At 42.0% G+C, this 19,665-nt stretch overlaps 1 protein-coding gene across 5 annotated transcripts in view; it reads right to left on the bottom strand.

Annotated features, from left to right (window-relative positions):
* Positions 1-19,665, bottom strand: part of DYM (dymeclin) — a 374,546-nt gene that overhangs the window by 212,858 nt on the left and 142,023 nt on the right. For all 5 annotated transcript variants that reach the window (XM_051851233.2, XM_002713527.5, XM_070050191.1 and 2 more), the window contains 2 exons: positions 7,246-7,428; positions 1,589-1,767 (listed from right to left, as the gene is read on the bottom strand). In XM_051851233.2, coding sequence (XP_051707193.1) covers positions 1,589-1,767; positions 7,246-7,428 — 362 coding nt within the window. The remainder of the gene's footprint in view (positions 1-1,588; positions 1,768-7,245; positions 7,429-19,665) is intronic.

Here is a 19,665-nt window from a genome sequence, read left to right as displayed (position 1 = left end):
GCTAACAACAACAAAATTGGGGCCGGTGTGGTAGCACAGAGGGTAGAGTGTCGTCTGCAACGTTGGCATCCCATGTGGATACCAGTTTGTGTCCTGGCTGCACCACTTCCAATCCAGCTGCCTGCTAGTGGCCTGGGAAGAGCAGTGGAGGATGGCCCAAGTGCTTGGGCCCCTGCCACCCAAGTGGGGGACCTGGAGGAGCTCCTGGCTTCTGCCAGGCCCAGTGCTGGCCACTGACCATCTGGGAAGTAGACCAGCAGAAGGAAGCGCGTGCTTGCTCACTCTCTCTCTCTCTCTCAGATAAACAAATTAATCTTTAAAAGTAAAAATCACATCAGTGCAATACTTTTCCTACCAATAACATTTTCTAATTATGACCTCAACAAATATTTAATACAAAAGAAAGGCAAGATTAGACGTTTCTAAAAAGAGGTGGCGCTGCGGGCTTTCTGCTCACTGCTAGCCCTGCCTGAGGAATTCATCACACTCAAACTGCCTTTGTGCTTTTACTCACCCCTCAGGAAACGAGCCCTGAGTTTACAAGGGTTTGCCCACATGGGCAGTCCACATGTATACTTAACTTTACTGTTGCAGCCAAGGCCTTCCCCGAACAGTTGATGTGGGGACAGGTTCTTTCACTGCAGTTTTTGTACTGAGTGTCACATTGATATAGAATGTGCTCAGTCACTTATAATATTTCCTGTTGCTTCAGTATTGACACATGATTTCATCGTTAATGCTGAAAAAAGTGGCTACCAGGTATCTGGTGCGTCCCGCCCTCAACCTGGTACAGAGGGGACAGTCAGTGCTGTCAGTCACCTGCTGGCTAGCTCAGGAGCGTTCAAGTTTTCATGAATGTATTAACACTATACAGCTATCAGTACACCACACATTTCAAAGGTAAACAAGTACCTTAGAAAGGTAGCTGACTTTTCTCCTTTACCCATCAGTATTAATGTCAATCAGCGACTGTTAATAACAGCTTTTGTCTATGAGCAGAAATTGTGAAGCCAATTTCACATACACAGGGCAGGACAGTGTACAGTGAGGTGATCTCGGCAAAGCTATGCTAAAACAAACACAGCACTGTAAACACTGAGTCAGGACAGCCCTAGGGTCTGCACCCACAAACAGAGGGATGGGACATTTGGGAATCTAGGTTGAAAAATCACCCTTCCTTTCCGCCACTCCCATCTGGATATGCCGCCATCGTGATGAGATCCATGAACCTGGGGGCAGGCACCAGCGTCCTGAGGACTGCAGAGGGTCTTTCTCAGAGAACTCAGTCAGGGTCAGGCTAACTGAAGGCCCCGGGGGGCTGCGGCAGACTTCAAGGCGAGGGAGGCCCAGCAAGCTGGCCAGGACTGTGCTGCACAGTGCCGCTGCTGCGCGGTGCCTTGCAAGGCCACCTCCGTGCGAGCCGTCTCATACCCTGAAGGCACTGGTTTGCCTCTGTCTAGTGGCATCTTCCCATCAGTCTTTCAACTAGCACCTCTGTGGCAAACATACTGACCTTCTCCGGAAAAGAAGTTACTCTTCAAAATGTTACAAAGTCCAAGACACATGGAGTGATGAGCAGGACACTTACCAGGTTTTCCATATCTGTGCGTGCCAACATGTATGTTCTAATATTACTGTTCTGGTGCAGCAACGTGTACAAGAGGAGAGTGGCTTGGCCCGACCTCTGCTGCTCACAGAGAGCTGTGTACAAACTGTTAAAATTGATCTGGAAAGCATGTGGGATCGATGAGGGGAAAGGACTGTTATCTGAAACAAATCACAAACACAAAGTGAAAACAGCAGTCCATGAGTGTTTTGGAACACTGCTCTGTATAAAGGAGCATGGCCATCCGGGTCTTACAGTTAAGACACGGGTTGAGATGCCCACGCCCCACACTGGCGTGCCTGGGTTTGAGTCCCAGCCCCACTCCCAAGTCCAGCTTCCTGCTAAGGCACACCCCGGGAGGCAGTGGTAAGTTCTCACCCACGTGGAGACACGGATTGAATTCCTGACTCCTGGCTTCTGCCTGGTCCAGCCCTAGCTGTTCTGGGCATCTGGAGAGCGAACCAATGGATGGGGCACTCTCTTTTTCTCTCTCTCAAACAAAATAAATACATATTTTTAAAAGAATAAAGATAATATTAAAATAATACCTGCAATTCAATTCCCATTAATTTTATACCTAAAGTCGTAACATTTCCGATTCAGATTTTCAATATGTATTTTAAACTTTACTTATAAAAAGAACTAAGTTGCACAGTTTGACTCTGTTGCTATTTTCCCATTATTATAGGTTGAAACTGATCAAGATTGTGACCTTGAATGGAAAAAGCAATGATGTTTAGCAAAAGGGCCCCCAACAGATACAGCTTGGGCAAGACACTGAGATGCTTTGTTCCAAAGCGGCATGGACCACCAGTCCTAAATGGAAAGCTAGACACAAAGAACACAGCTCTCACATAAAACAGAAAAGCCTCCTGTAACTCAGGGTTCAAAAGAAAACACTGCCTTGAAGCTAGGCTAATTTTCTTCAAATGAACAAATCAAGGCTGAAGTGCTAATGTTATCAATGTATTATGAATGAAAATTTTTCTGTTTATTTGACATAATGCCTAGAATGACAATAAATAAATCAGCTAGTTTAGAAAACACCAAAACCAATATATATCCCACATTAGCTTTTATAATAGGCAGACAGACACACCAAGCCTCGGATAACCTCTCTTTGTCTTTTTGTTTAAAGGAAGACACAAACCTACTCTGCTGCAACTGCTCATCACCAGGATGAAAGGGAGTGTGCACACCACACACTGTGAAAGCCTCCGTATCCCCAAGCCCACAGCTCACGGGATTTAGCCACAAACTGAAGCCAGCAATGGTAGGAAGTGAAAAAGCAGATAAAGACGAGTTCAGTGACCCAGAGGAAGTCATCATCGCTCATCAAATCAAACACTGGAACACAACCACACAAGGAGCTGGGTTTTTAGGTATTTTCAAAAATAAGCACCAAGATTTTTATAAAAGACTTTAAAACACAAAAGCACTGCCAAAACAAACCCCAATACCCTGCTGTGACATTTCCAGACACAATGTGTGCCAGCTCCGCCCTGCGCCTTGCCACCTCCTCTCTAAGCTATCCCTCTGCCAGACGGATGTACCTAAAAACGCCTTCAATTTCACAACCTGGTGCCTTCACTTTTCCAGTCACATTTGAAACAAAGGTTATTTTTTCAATCCTAACACCGTATTTTTGACATTAACAAAAATAATTCTTTTGGGGGCCAGCATTGTGGCAGAGCAGGCAAAGCTGCCATCTGTGACGCCGGCATCCCATATGGGCACTGGTTCAAGTCCTGGCTGCTCCACTTCTGATCCAGCTCCCTGCTAATGGCCTGGGAAGAGATGAGGAAGACGATCCAAGTGTTTGGGCCTCTGCCACCCACATAGGAGACCAGATGAAGCTCCTGGCTATTGGCTCCAGCCTGGCCCAGTCCTGGCCATCCTGGCCATTTGGAGATAAATGAGTGGATGGAAGATCTCTCTCTCTCCCTCTCCCTCTGTCTAACTCTTTCAAATAAATAAATAAATCTTTAAAAATAATGATGATAATAATAATCATCCTTTTGTATGATTGACTTCCTATTTTTGCAAGGGATGGCAAAAGTAGTATTGCCATGTACTCTAAACACGCAATTATTACAGAATCTGCAGAGACTGAGGGAACATTCTGGACACTCCATGCTTTGCTTTATAGTGAAAGCAAAGTAATGTATTTACCAATTCCTATCGTACCCGGATGCAAATGTGTGGTGTGTGTGTGTATCCACAACATCCACGTATTACCAGCTAGTCAGTGCTATGTCCCATCCAACTCACTGATCACTTTATCTACTATTTACTTACTATTTACAATTCATTTATTTATTAGAGAGGCAGACAGTCAAGCCATACAACTTCCATGTCATTATTCTGACCACTTCTACATAGGATAATATAGAGGCTTAGAGCAATTAAGTGAGTGTCCTCCCAGTTGGCCTGGAGTAACACTAAGATTGGCCTCTGCAGTTACTGCTACATTAAACTGCATCCGACAATAACAATAGTAATTTAGTGAGTCTGTACTACAGCGAATGCGCATTTGATGCCCATACACTCACTATAATGCTTGCTTTACAGGTAACAAAACTGGTGTTTACAGAATAAAAACTGGGACATGAACACAGGTCAGTCTAACCTGTAAGTCGATATTTTGAACCACTGTACTACATGGTCCCCCAAAAGATGGCTATCCCAAGGAAGTTCAACCCTAAATACTAACATTTGCTTTGAGCAGCAGAAGTCACAAATGGGAGATGCCATATAATAAATACTTGCTATATTGCAAAATCTGACCTAATCTTTTTTTTGACAGGCAGTGTTAGACAGTGAGAAAGAGAGAGAGACAGAGAGAAAGGTCTTCCTTCTGTTGGTTTACCCCTCAGATGGCCGCCTACGGCTGGCGCGCTGTGCCAATCTGAAGCCAGGAGCCAGGTGCTTGTCTTTATGGGACTGGCTTATTCACTAAGCATGATAGTTTCCAGTTGCCTCCATTTTGTTGCAAAAGACAGGATTTCATTCTTTTTTATGGCTGAGTAGTATCCCATAATGTATATGTATCACATTTTTTTTAAAGATTTATTTATTTATTCAAAAGTCAGAGTTACACAGAGGAGAGGAGAGGCAGAAAGAGAGAGGTCTTATATCTGCTGGTTCACTCCCAGTTGGCCGCAACGGCCAGAGCTGCGCTGATCTGAAGCCAGGAGCCAGGAGCTTCTTTCTGGGTCTCCCACATGGGTACAGGGGCCCAAGCACTTGGGCCATCTTCTACTGCTTTCCCAGGCCATATCAGAGACTTGGATGGGAAGTGGAACAGCCAGGACTTGAACCACCGCCTATATGGGATGTGGGTGCTGCAGGCCAGGGCTTTAACCCACTGCACCACAGCACCAGTCCCTATGATTTTCATTTTTTTATCCAACACGTTGTTATTGAATCCTATTTCCCTGTGCTTTGATTTGAATATCCACGCCCCTCCAAAATTCATGACACTTAGCGTACAATGCAATCATGTTAACAGGTGAAGCCTTTAGGAGGTAACTGGGTCATGAGGGTTCTCCCTTGTGAATGGGGTCAAGGCCCTTTGAAAAGAAGCTTCCCACACAGTGCTTGGCCCTTTCTGCCCTGCCATGCCTTGCACCAAGAGAGTGAGACCATGGCACTCAAGGCGCCAACTCAGAAGCAGAGAATCAGACACTGAATTTGCTAGTTCCTTAATCTAATTTTCTGCTAATTATAAATTATACAGTTCCAGCTACTTTGCTGTCACAGAAAGTCATCATGCAAGTGACAATACAGACCCCTCAAAGGAACAGTCAGGTGGCATGCTACACCACCGTCTGTAAGAAGCCTGTATTAGAACAGGTCTGGAAAGGCGCATGGCCAAGAGCTTCAGAAGTCTTACAAATGTTGATTTCATAGCTGCACCTCTCACCCATCTTAATTATGTTAGTGTGGGAAACACCTTGATCATCTAACTGCCTACCACAGAAACCTTCTTTATATATATATAATATATATTATACTATAAATATAAATAATATATAATATAAATAAATATATTTATATTTAATATTAAATATAAATATATTTATTTTATTTGAGAGTCAGAGTTATACAGAAAGAAGAGAGGCAGAGAGAGAGAGGTCTTCCATCCGATGGTTCACTCCCCAACTGGCCACAATGGCCGGAACTGCGCCGATCTGAAGCCAGGAGCCAGGAGCTTCCTCCGGGTCTCCCACATGGGTGCAAGAGCCCAAGGACTTGGGCCATCTTCTACTGCTTTCCCAGGCCATAGCAGAGAGCTGGATAGGAAGTAGAGCAGCCGGGACTCAAATTGGCGCCTAGATGGGATGCCGGCGCTTCAGGCCAGGGTCTCCTACATTAACCCACTGCACCACAGCATTGGCCCCTATATGTATTTTTTAAAAGATTTATTTATTTACTTGAAAGGCAGAGTTACAGAGTGACAGAGGGAGGGAGAGATCTTCCACCTGCTAGTTCACTCCCCAAATTGGGCTAGTCTGAAGCCAGGAGCCACGAGCTTCTTCTGGGTCTCCCACGTGGATGCAGGGGCCCAAGCACTTTGGGCCATCCTCCACTGGTGCCCCAGGCACATTAGCAGGGATCTGGATCAGAAGTGGAATAGGCACAGGCAGTGGCTTTACCTGCTATGCCATAGCACTGGACCCTCCTTTTATATTTTTTAAAGACAGGGTTATGTATTTATTCAAAAAGCAGAGTGAGAGAGACAGGCAGACAGACAGATCTTCCACCCACTTGTTCATTCCCCAAATGCCCACAATAGCCAGGTTTGGACCAGGCCAAAGTCAGGAGCCACCAAGGTCTTCCACCTGGGTGGCAGGGACCCAAGTACATGGGCCATCGTCCACTGCCTTCTCAGGTGCAATTGCAGGAAGCCGGCTCTGAAGCAGAGAGGCAGAACTCAAACCCATGTTCTGGTGGATGCCGGTATCCCAGGCAAAGGCTTACACTGTGCTACAACACCCACCCCGATCTTTTTTTAAGAATACAACGCTTTAGTGAGAGATTACTGTTTGAACCTGGACCTAACTCCTTGCGTTCTACTTTGAGGCTTAGCAAGCACAGCCCATAGGCAGCCCGCGCCTGTCTTGGAAGTAAGAGACTGGGTTGAACAGGGCCTTTCTTTTCCACGTTTGCTGTGGCTGCTCGTGTGCTGTAATGCAGGGCGGGAGGCTGCAACAGAGGCCACACGGCCTGCACAGACACTGTCCCTTTACAGAAAACGCCTGCTGATTCCTGCTCAAATGTTTCGTTCCATCAAACTCTTAAGTGGAACACCAATTTTATGAGAAAATTTAAAGCAACCTACTATTTGGGGTTTTCCAGGTTACTTTCTATCCCTACAGGTAGGATGGCCTGGTCCAGATGAAGCATGAAGCTGGCTGGGTTATTTTTGAGAGAAGTATACATTTAAATGGATGTAAAGGACCACAGACCTCTTCCAAGCTATACTGGACCTCCTGAGAAGATTGACAGGAAAACCCAAGTGTTTCTGATTTGTAATCAGCAGGAAAATAGGCAGATGGACCCCATCTCCAAAACCGTCAGGTGCCACAAAATCTGCGGTAAACAGTACTTGGGTCATTCAGAGACGTGCTACAAACCTTGCGTGTTCTTGAAGGACAGAATGGCCTGTCTGTAGGGGTTGGGTGCGTCCGGAGCGTCGGTCAGGTTGGCCAGCACCAGCAGCAGCAGGAGACTCTGGTTGGCCAGAGGGGAGGAAAGCTCTGGATTGGTGGCCGCTTTGCTGCCCACGCCGCCCAGGGTGAAGACGGTCCAGAGCCCGGCTGCAGGAGAAAGCACACAGTGAGTCTGCATGGCCGGCAGCGAGGCCATGCACTTGTAACGTTCAGGAATCACGCGTTCTGCTCTTGGTTGTTGTTGCTGAAGACTCAATAAGCTCATCATTTGAAATTCTTATATGAAATAAGTATATAAAAATGTCAGATTACCATTCCCCAACCCCATAATTCCACTTCCACTTCCCATAGAAGCTAATCTTCTTATTTATCTTTGTAAATTTCTCTTTACAAATGGAAAATATACATAATTATAAGGAAACTTCAGACACAACTTTTTATACAAAAAATATTTGAAATTTTAAACAAAGTATTAAAATATCTAGGAAAAAACAAAATTCCAAAATTGGTCACAGAAGAAGAAAGCCTAAGAATGGAAAACAGAGTTAAGAAGCTAACATTAAAAACAAACCAGGTCCAGACTGCTTTACAAATAAATCTACCGAACTCTCAGAGAACAGAAAATCCTCATGTATTATATAAGTGCTCCAAAGAACAGAACAAGCATATCTATAAGACACACTTGACAAGGCCAGAAAACTCCTCTTTGAAACTGAACATTTAAGTGAAGAAAGATGTTTAGATCGTCTAAATCCAACAGAGGCAAATGAAATCCAGTAGAACTATTTGTTAGAATAAAAGCATTATCAAGAGGCTTTGTTTTAAAACATAAGAATTGTTCACCATTAAAATGAACTCATTTATCTATCTTCGTTTTCTTAAAACAGGGGGAAATGTGATTACATCAATGTAGAGTTATATTTTGATAAAACTTCAGATATATTCCTAATTTAAAGTTCTTACAGAGCAGGAATGGAAGGACATTCTGCAGGTTTCTGAAGTCAATCTACCTAGAATACAGTGTTGTGATATCATCAACATCAGTACCACACTCCTGCTGCTTCGGGCAAAACTAGCTGGGGGGTGTGGGGGTATTAAGGTTAGGAAATGAATTTTCACTGTTTGCTGGCAATTTGTCCCTCAGAACTGCACTGTCCAAACACAGCTGCCACTTGTGCTTTGTGAGCATTTGAAATGAAGTCCAGCTTGCATTGCACTGTAAGCATAAAACATACAATGAATTCTGAACATTTAATACAAAAACAAAGGAAGAATGTAAACTATCTCACTAATATTTCCACATTGATTACATGTTGAAATGATAATATTTGGATGTATTGCATTAAAGTATATCGTTATAATCAGTCTCACCATTCCTTTGTACTTTTTAATACAATCATTAGAAAATTTAAAATCACCAATGTGATTTGTGTGGTAGTTCTCTTGTACAGACCTGCTCTAGAACATCAGAGAATCAACTGACACTACCAGGAGCAATTTGGTACAGTTCTATGGTTGTAAGAGAAAAAGTACTCAAAAGCCTTCTTTCACAAAGAAAATATACTTAATTCTAATCACAGTACCAATAAATGCAATAAAATAACCAGGAAGAAATCTACAGGATTAAAACATGACAGCCACAGAACCCGACCGAAAGCCACCTGCCCCACCGAGGGATAACGTGTTGCTGTATGAGAAGACTCACCAGTGCAAAAATGTCAAATCTGTCCCAACGTGAACTAAAGCTCAGTACAACGACCACCAAAACACCAACAGGCATTTGTGTGGTGTTTTGTAATACAGTGTAAATAAAATATTGCTAGATGCAGAAATACATTAAAGGAAGAAAAAACACCTGAGAAAGACTCGGCTGGGGAGGAACCTCCGCTCAGAGAGCAGTGTTTACAGATGTCAGCATGTCCCATGTGACTCCACGGCAGAGCTGAGAGAGCCGAACAGAACACACACACCTGAGGAGTAAGCGCGTGGCAAGGCTGGTGTTTGAAATCAGGAAGGAAAGGGTAAAATCCTTAAATGTCCTAGGGATAACACAACCGAATCATCTCCCAGTGCTTAATTATAAAAACCATACACCTTGAGTTAAGGAAGCCTTTTTCTAAGGCAGTATGGAGAAGAGTAATCTGACTATTTAAAACTTACTTTTATTTGATAAGATATAACTTTTACCCCATGAATAATAAGAGGACTTTTTAAAGTATACAAGTCAGTAAGCATGAAAGTAGTTCTCAGTGAGATCTAGAATGTGTATCCCTATCCACCCAGCAACTCCTTTTTTGTGTGCCAAGAAACAATTGAATTGGTACACACAGATGCATGTATAGGAAAGTTTAATTGAATATTGCTTATAAGGGTAAAATACTGGAAATATAAATGGTCACCAACAATAACATAAATTATGATTAATTACATCTATGTTGTGCAATACAATATAAAAAGGTAGATATCTTTACCAAAGAAATTTTTTTTTTGAAGTATCTTCATTCTAGTCACAGAAATTTTCTTTGGAAAGTGAAATGAGATTGCAAGGAATTCAAGAAGGATTTTTGTTTTAATTGGATTAAAATTTTTTTTGTAACATTCGTTTTTTTAAAAATGTATTTATTTATTTGAAAGCAGAATTACAGAGTGAGAGGAAAAGCAAGAGAGACAGAGGTCTTCCATCTGCTGGTTCACTCCCCAAATCGCCACAACAACTGGGGAAGCCAGGAGCTTCTTCCGTGTCTCCCACATGGGTGCAAGGGTCCAAGCACTTGGGCCATCCTCTGCTCTTTTCTAGGCACATTAGCAGGGAGCTGGATGGGAAGTGGAGCAATCAGGACTCAAACCAGTGCCCACATGGGACGCCAGTGCAGCAGGCTGTGGCTTAACCTGCTGCACCACAGTGCCAGCCCCTACTGTTAACTAATTTTAATTGATGAAGTATATTTAGATTAGAAGGGGGGTGGTAATAAACAGTTTTTCATTGTTGGCTGTACACAAGTGTCTTCTGATAACTTAATCAAGTGATAATTTTTTATTTTCAGAGACATTTTCTTGTTAAACATCATTAATCTGAGGTTATGCCTGTCTGTTTTACTTATGTTTCTTTTTCCTTCTGTTCAGGTTAAATTAAATGTTCATGTTATGCTTGTAAAAACTTCACCCCTCTAAACATAATTGGCAGGGGAGTGTGGTGGAAAAATCCAGGTTGAGATCTTCCATGAACAGCTAGATAGAAGTACTTCTTGAGTTCTGCACAGAATTCTTGGTTAGAGACTTGGAGTCCAGTGGGAAATGGAATTTACAGTCATGGTAAAGGGGAGACCACACAGGGAAAGTCTGCAAAGAGAACTACAGAACCCTCGGAATATGAGTATGACATACACCACCATCGTCTACTGCCAGTTTAAAATGATTTTCCTCTCCTCTACCTTAAAAATGACTCTGCTTTTGAAGTGCAAGCCATCATTCCTGTAACTTCTATTTTCTCAATGCCCTTGGATCTATCTGTAGCAAATATAAATATCCTAAATGCCACATTCTATTGATTTTTAAGACCCCATGACTTTATGTGTTAACAAAACAAAAATGCAAGCAGTTAAAACTATGTTATTGTGGTACAGCAGGCTAAGGAGCCACCCGTGGCATAGGGATCCCATTTGAGTGCTGGTTCCAGTCCCAGCTGCTCCACCTCCGATCCAGCTCCTTGCTAACGGTGCCAGGGAAAGCAGCCGAAAATGACCCAAGTCCTTGGGACCCTGCCACCCTTATGGGAGACCCAAATGAAGCTCCTGGCTCCTGGCCCAACCTGGCAGCTGTAGTCGCTTGGGAAGTGAACTAGTAGATGGAAGATCTCGATCCCGATCTCTCTCTCTCTTCCCCCACCTTTCAAATAAATAAATCAATCTTAAAAAAAAAAAAAAAAAAAAAAAAAAAACCTACAGCATGCCATCAATTGTAGAACACAGCTCAATTTCAGAAATATTAAAATGTGAATAAGACTCTAAGTCATAAAATTCAAATAATACAGCTTACAAAATATTACAAAGGAATGTAGTGACAGAAATACTAAGGACATAAATAGATACAACACAAATATGAAATACAAACAAAAAGTTACTTTGCAAGCAATATATTCATTTGTTTCTTATAAATGTCAAAGAATAATATTTAAATATTAAAGTAACAGAAAAATACCAATCTCAGTGGCATATTATTATAGGGGAAAAGAGAAAATCTTGTTAGTACATCATTAAGTGGGAAAGGCAAATCACAAAACAGTACGTAAATAAATATACTGAGTCCTATTTGTTTAAAACACTTGTAAAAATGCATCTCTACGCCTGGCAGGATGAGCTGCTGTCAGTGGGAGTTGAGGTTTCAGTAACTCAGTCTTCTGCTTGTGTCTTTCACAACATGAATGTACTGAAGCACAGCTGACAGAGAGCGGGAAGGAGAGAGAGAGCAGAGAGGAGAGAGAGGAGAGAGAGGGAAAGTGGGAAGGGGGGGAGGGGAGGGGGGAGGGGAGAGGAGGGGAGGAGACAAATCCCCAGTCACTAACCCCAGAAAGTACAAAGTAATATGACAATGTTTCAAAAGTTCATGGAAAATTAAAATTAAATCATAATCACTCTGGTGTAAAACATTTTTTAAATCCATGATTTTTTTTCATACTACGTATTTTTCTAAAAATGTTTAAAGACCTTATGCATGTACGCAATTCAAGGTTTTTTTTTTTTTTTTTTTTTTACAACAAAAGTACCTTATTTAATTCCACTTTCCATGAACTTTCTGATGCATACTTTGGAACACACACACACACACACACACACTCTCCTGATGATTTTGAAGGGAAACACCATCAATGTGGTAACACTGATTATATTCAGGATGGTAGCAATGGATCTAACATTTTATGTTAATCTTTATAAATGTCCAAGTTTTTATATTGATTAAAATTTAAAAAAAAAACTTTATTAAAAAGTTAGAAGAATGAATACTTCTGTAAAGAAATTAAACATAATGTACAGCTAAATTAACAACTGATAAGTTCTATTTCTCCTGAACTAACAGGAGTAGAGTCTTTCCAATTTGGTATTTATTTATTTTCATTTTATTTGAAAGAAAGAGGGACAGAAAAATAAAGACACATACACAGACAGACATCTTCTATCTGTTGGTTCAATCCCCAAATGCCTGTGATAGTCAAGGCTGGGCTAGGCAGAAGCCAGGAGCCTGGAATTCCATCTGGGTCTCTCATGCAGGTGGCAGGGACCCAAGTACTTGATTCAGCATCTGCTGCCTCCCAGGCTGAGGAAGAGCAGGAGGGTGGAATGAGGAGCAGAGCTGGGATTCGAACCAGGTACTCAGATGTGAGATGTGGCCTCTCAGTAACAACTTAGCGGCTATGCCAAATGCCAGCTCCAGATGGAGCTATACACATGAACATTTGTTCATTTCTAGTACTTTGCATTTTTATTGAACATACAATATAAACGCCCTCATAAATAGCCCATCGATGCATCATTTCTTATATAATCTACAGCCTACAATTCTCAGACTTCTTCTATGACTCATTAGAATGGGTTTACTACTAACTTTTAAGAACTTGTTAAGGGGGAGGATAGTCCCTACCCCCATCCATATTTCAGAGGTCCCCAAGAGAGAATTAAGGGACCCTCAAACTGCATGTCTGGTATAAACCTTCAATGCAGGTACAAGCAAACTGGAGGCTCCAGAAGAAAGATAATTTTTTGCAGGAAGGATTGTATGACAACTAAGGAAGACAGCAACATTTCTGCCAAGCAGTGTGCTCCTCCCACCTTTTCATGGGGAAAATTTGTCAAGAATAATTGATAACAATATATTACAAATTTAAACTTATTCAAAACAATGCTCATAATGGTTGAAAAACATGAATCATTTAATAAGAAAATCAAAATTATATGAGAAAGTACAGCCAATAGTCAAATATTACTTACTTGCCTTGGGATTTATTTGATGTTTAACTGTAACATTTAAAAAAAAATTTTAAGTCACTTCCTTCCACTCAAGAGTATTCTCTATGACTGTCAACCTCTGCATCCAGCACTGTACGTTTCAGTATTGCAAGCAAAGAAAAATAATTGGCAACAAAAATAATCACAAAATGCTTTCCAAGCTGAAACTGAATTGTATTTTGGATTCTCTTCACAGTTGCTCATCTTCGTCACTGAGAGAAGAGTTGACTGTCCCTGGACAAATTTCACAGACAGAATGTGATTCTCCTCAACTCAAGCTTCTCTAAGAGTGCTGGGAGCTACTTAGAGTGGCAGGTAAGCTCATACGTATGGGGAGGCGGCTCTGGCACTCCCCCAACCACCATCACACTCAGGTAAGCCCACGTGTTATGGAAAAACTCCTCTCCCCTCTTTCCCCTTCTCTCTCTCTCTCCCTCTCCCTCTCTCCCTCTCTCTCTTTCTCTCTCTTTCCCCCTCTCTCTCTCTCTTCTGGGAAACAGTCCCACAGCACCGCCTTCCCTTATAGGGAGAAACAAGGCCGCCTGCCATTACCTACATTATCGTTTAAACTGGCCCATAATCCTGGACCTGAATTCTTCCAAAAGTTCATTTCTTTTTGCTGATCCAAGCCTCTGATCTATGACCCAAGAATCTTAGTGGAACTGCATTTTCCTGTTGGCAAAAATAAATTTTCTCTCTACCAGAAAAATAAGGGAAAGTTACAGTATATTTCCTTCTGTTTCAAAACCCAAATTAAGGAGGATTCCCAAAGGCTTTTAATGATATCCCTCAGGTCCTCCAAACAAACTCTGAAAATAAAATTCATCCAGCTAACACTAAAATTAAAAGCACAAATTAAAAAGCACAAATCTGGTGTTGATTCAATTTTTTTAAAAGTACTGACTTAGGAACATTAATCTTTAGCCATCAAAGTGGGATGAAGATACAAAATATCATTAATTGAAACATCAATAAACATAATAACTATCCAGGGAAAGGCACTCATTGTTAGAAAATTTGAACAAATCAGTCCTACTTTATTAAGATTGAAAGAAATGATTAATTTTTCTTATTAATAATCATGTTACTTGCTACACTATCATTGGCTTCTCATTTAACAAATATATTATAAAATGCTAATCATTCAAGCAAAACTACATAAAAATACATGATAGTATACCACTATTAATCACAGTCATAAAAATCTGGTAAAAGTGCCATCATCTATTTCAAATCTGGAATACTGTAACTGGATATCATGAGAGAATTAAGGAGAAGGTAAGCTAGCTACAGACATGTATGAAAATTCTAGACATGTTCTAATCAACACCTATAAAAGGCCAATTCATCAAAAAATACATTGGGGTTATACCCTGCCTCTGAGGAAGCTGACAGTATAATAAGCACTCCCATAATTACAAATCAAGTTTAATTGCTACAATGATCCAAACATAACTCTTACAACATTCACGTCTTTCCCGTACAAATGCAGTAAAATTGTAAGGAAAGACAAATAAGATAATATCTTACTGCCTTTCTTCTTTACGATAAATAAAACACAATGGGAGTTAGCCATGTGAGACTACCTTTCCCATCATTTCTGCATATGACTAGATTCCAACCCACGTGACATAACCAGGAGTGGCACATGCAAGTTTTAGGTCCCATCCACAAAAAGTCGTTACTTCTTCACATCCGCACCTTCCCCACGCTGGAAACCAGGTGTGCGGTCAGGAGCCAGACTCGACCTCCTGCAGGAGGCCACAGCTTGAAAGAATGACAAAACAACACAGAGGAGTTCTGGTCCTACAGGAAACAGCCTGCCTGCCAGCCTGGACTAGCTTAGCATTTCATGTGAGGGGAGTGGAAGCCTCAGTGTTGCTCAGGGCACTGGTGCCTAGCGTCTACTAAAAGCCAGACCAGTATCTAAACTAACTCAATTATGTATCAGAAAGTTTCAGAAATTATTGCTTAGAGACTTATTTTAACAAATAATTTTAAGAATTCTTTATGCATCATTTCTTAAAACTTTTTATTTCAAGATAATGTACATTCACATGCTCTTGAAAGAAACAATATCCTTTACCCATTTGTACCCTTTACCTTGTTCCTTACACCCTTTGCCCAATTTGCTCCAATAGCAACAACTTACAAAGCTGTACCACTATACCACAGCAGGATATTGACATGAACATAGCCAAATCACAGGCCAATTCCATCACTAGCCAGGATGATCACTTAATCTCTCAAGTTGGTTTCTCTCAAAGGTCCCCACCAAACTATACTCCAACACTAAAGCTTGCTGTCCCCCAAGTGTACCCTGTCTGCCTGTGCAGCTTTCTACCCTCAGCTCATCCTTAATTAAGGCCTTGCTATCAATTATGTGAACTTCAAGGAACTAGATTAGAACTGATGAGCCAAAAAGACATCATTCACTCCCTACCCATGGAACTTACAATCTAAAAGGCAGAAATGGTATGAAACAGAGACAAGCACATAAATAAACTTCAGTTCAGCTTCTTGGGGGAAAAAAAGAACATTACCTAAATGGCATGGCCTTTGAAGAAAGAATTCCTGAGTCTATCAATGAATAGAACCTACCACTGGGCTACGGACTAAAAAGATTTTTTATTTGTCCATTTTATTTATTTACAAGGCAGAGAGACAGAGCTCCCATCCACTGGATACCATCCCACCTCCTTTTAAAAATCTTCTTTTCTTGCCTGGAAAATCCTTCAGGATCCAAAGCACACTCCTGCCAATGACTGTAATACAAGTACAGGAAGCAAGAAAATCTACCGCTTCCTCTCGGCTCTCAGAGCACCTTGTTTACTGTGGCGCCACCACCGTCCGAAGGTGCCCATGCCTACGTGTGCGACGCACGCCCAAGGCTTCCCGTGCACCCTGATGGAAAGAGCCACGCGTTTTTCACGTTTCGTATCTCTTAGCAGGCTACAACTCACAAAGCTGACATGCTCCTTTATAGAAGAGCTACTGAAGGTTTGAAATGTATAAGTAACACGGGTTTTCTATTTGCTGTTGAAGGAGAAAGCACGTTGTGTTTAGGTTCTCAAGGGCGAGATCAAATGGCCTGTCATCCTACTGCTGCTGAGGGGGCGGGGAGACAGGTGGTGAGACGGTTCCAGGGATCATCTTCACGGGGGATGGCCTGCAATGTATATGCGAAGCACTTAAAAATACAGATTTGGCCCAGCCAGTACAATTTTACAATTACCCTAAAGAATAAATACAAAGATCAAATTAAAAGGCTGATTACTTTAAGTCACAGGGAAAATGTGTACACTTAAAATACTGAGTAAGAGGCATGTGGGTTGGATTAACTGTGACATATTCATCAACACAGCAGAAAACCATGCCCAAACTTCGTAATCCAGACTCACCACCCAAGCTATCAACAAGGTTCACACCTTCCCAGGAGAACGTCACCTACATTTTATATCCAAATCTCCTAGAATCTATATCATTTAGTGTAATGCTTTTCAAGCAATACTCATAAAACAATATTTTATACTTACATCCCTACAATTCAATAAACCATTATAAACAAAATAATGCTTGGGGGAAATCAAGTTTGACAAAATAAAATTGATAGGACAGAACTGCTTACATTTTGAAAACTGAGCTGAGTATAAACAAAACGACTGTACATTTCAGAAGCTGCTGGTACCCTGAGGACACGGCAGAGCCATGGCCAGTGTCAGCTGTTCTCTACCACTGGCTACACACGCTAAGTCATTTCCACAAGGCCTTCATGCTGAGCCCTTAATTTTGTTGAGTATTACACACTAAGAGACAAAAGCTGAGAAAGTAGTAAAGAAAATTCTGGTAAGACTAACAGAATCATATACTAAAAAGCATAAAATTACCATATGCAAATTATGCCTCAGTAAACAGGATTCCGGTGGCAAGTGTTTGGTGCAGAGGTTAAGATTCTGCTCGGAGGCCAGCACTATGGCATAGCAGGCTAATGCCTCTGCCTGCAGTGCCGGCATCCCATATGGGTGCCCGTTCCATCCTAACTGCTCCTTTTGCAATCCAACTCTCCGCTATGGCTTGGGAAGGCAGTGGAAGATGGCCCAAGTACGTGGGCCCCTGCGCCCTTGTGGGAGACCAGAAGAGGCTCCAGGCTCCTGGTTCCTGGCTTCAGATCAGCTGTTGCGGTCATTTGGAGAGTGAGCCAGTAAATGGAAGACCTTTCTATCTTTCTCTTTCTCTTTCTCTCTCTCTCTCTAACTCTACCTCTCAAATGAATAAATAAAAATCTTTTTTTAAAGATTTATTTATCTGAAAGGCAGAGTTACAGAGAGGCAGAGGCAGAGAGGTCTTCCATCCACCGGTTCATTCCCCAAATGACTACAACGGCTAGAGCTAGGACAATCCGAAGCCAGGAGCCTTTTCGGGGTCTCCCACGTGGGTGCAGGAGCCCAGGGACTTGGGTCATCTTTTTTGTTTGTTTGTTTATTTATTTATTTATTTATTTTGACAGGCAGAGTGGACAGTGAGAGAGAGAGAGAGAGAGAAAGGTCTTCCTTTGTCATTGGTTCACCCTCCAATGGCCGCCGCGGCCGGCGCACTGATCCAATGGCAGGAGCCAGGTACTTATCCTGGTCTCCCATGGGATGCAGGGCCCAAGTTCTTGGGCCATCCTCCACTGCACTCCCTGGCCACAGCAGAGAGCTGGCCTGGAAGAGGGGCAACCGGGACAGAATCCAGCGCCCCGACCGGGACTAGAACTCGGTTTGCCGGCGCCGCAAGGTGGAGGATTAGCCTAGTGAGCCGCGGCGCCGGCCGGGTCATCTTCTAGTGCTTTCCCAGGCCATAGCAGAGAGCTGGATCGGAAGTGGAGCAGCTGGGAACCGGTACCAAGATACTGGCACTGCAGGAGGCGGTTTTACCCACAAAGCCAGAGCTTCGGCCCCTAAAAATGCCAGGGTTTGAGTCCCGAGTCCACTCCAATCTAGCTTTCTGATAATGTTCACCCTGGGAGAAGGTAATTCTTCTGGGAGAAGACGGCTCAAGTAGTCGGGTCTCTGTCACCCGCATATGAGACCTGAGCTGAGTTCCTGTTTCCCAGGTTTGACCTGGTCCAGCACACCTGTTGCCAGCATTTAGAGAACAAACAAGAAGATGGAAGATCTTTCTCTTTCTCCATCCCTCCCTCTCTCCCGACTTCCCTCTCCGTGTGTGTGTGTGTGTGTGTGTGTGTGCACGTGCACACACATGTGTATCTGTGCATGCATGCCTTTTGGTAAAATACTGCTGCTGCTGACAGTGGTAACGAGAGCGACGATGACAGGTGTACACCATAAAGCTCAAAGTGGTGAGGCTTGTACACTACAGGAGAGGCGATTTTTAAAAATCTCATTTGAAAGTTAATTTCTAAAATTAATGAATAGCAAAAGAAATAATAAAATTTAATTAAAAAAATTAATATGATATAATCAGAATAGTATTTTTAAAACGAACAAAAAAAAGTGTTGGTTTAATCAGAAAAAGAAAACCTCCCGTATGAGAGGGCACAGCCCTCGGAGGCTGCCTTTGCTCTGTGGCTAACTGACACGCTAGGAGAACACCATCTCCAGCAACGACTCCTGCCGTTTTAGAATGAATGTAAAACAGCAACATACACAATCTTGAACTGCGGCCAACCATGCTATAATACTGAGAAAGGGGAAAAAAAGGTCACTAATAGTTTCACTTTTTCACATGTGTTTACATTTAAAGCTCTCATGAAGTATCTGGTGACTGCTAGTTCCTAAAACAGTTCTGAGTCAAACTCAATTTTCCTAACACAAAACAACACGATATTACTACCCCCATCCTGTCTCCCAAAAGGAATGCTTTGACCATCTCAAAAAGAAGAAAAAAATACATCACAGGGAACAAAGGAAAATGTTTTTAAAAACGCACAGCACAATAAAGCATGTTGTCCAGCTCTGCAGGCTGAGATCTGTCAGAATCTCTGACTTATAATCTGGCATAATGCAAACCATATGGAACTTTTTCTTAAGTTTAATTCCTTTAAGAACAGAAAATGGAACAACTGTTACAGCAAAGTTGAAAACATCCACTGAAATACTTCAGTAATTGTGAAGACTGTTACCTGTTTTCAAAAATAGCACTCACTTGTCTTGGTAAAGCTCTAGATTCACACATTCCTGAAATAAACATTTATGAGAACTTGGGATGAGCCAGACACCATATCAAAATGCAGAACATAAAAGGAAACAAAATATAAAAGAAACCTGTGTCCTCAGAGATAAATCCTACCTGACAAACACACAATAACACACAAATTCACTAACTGATTATACAGGAAAGGGAACTGTGAGTTCAGGGGACAGACTTTCCTTTTTTTTTTTTT

Source organism: Oryctolagus cuniculus, chromosome 10 (assembly GCF_964237555.1).
Source record: "Oryctolagus cuniculus chromosome 10, mOryCun1.1, whole genome shotgun sequence".
NCBI lineage: Eukaryota > Metazoa > Chordata > Mammalia > Lagomorpha > Leporidae > Oryctolagus > Oryctolagus cuniculus.
The sequence above is the reverse complement of the archived record's forward strand: the minus strand, read 5'-3'. Positions and strand labels throughout refer to the sequence as shown.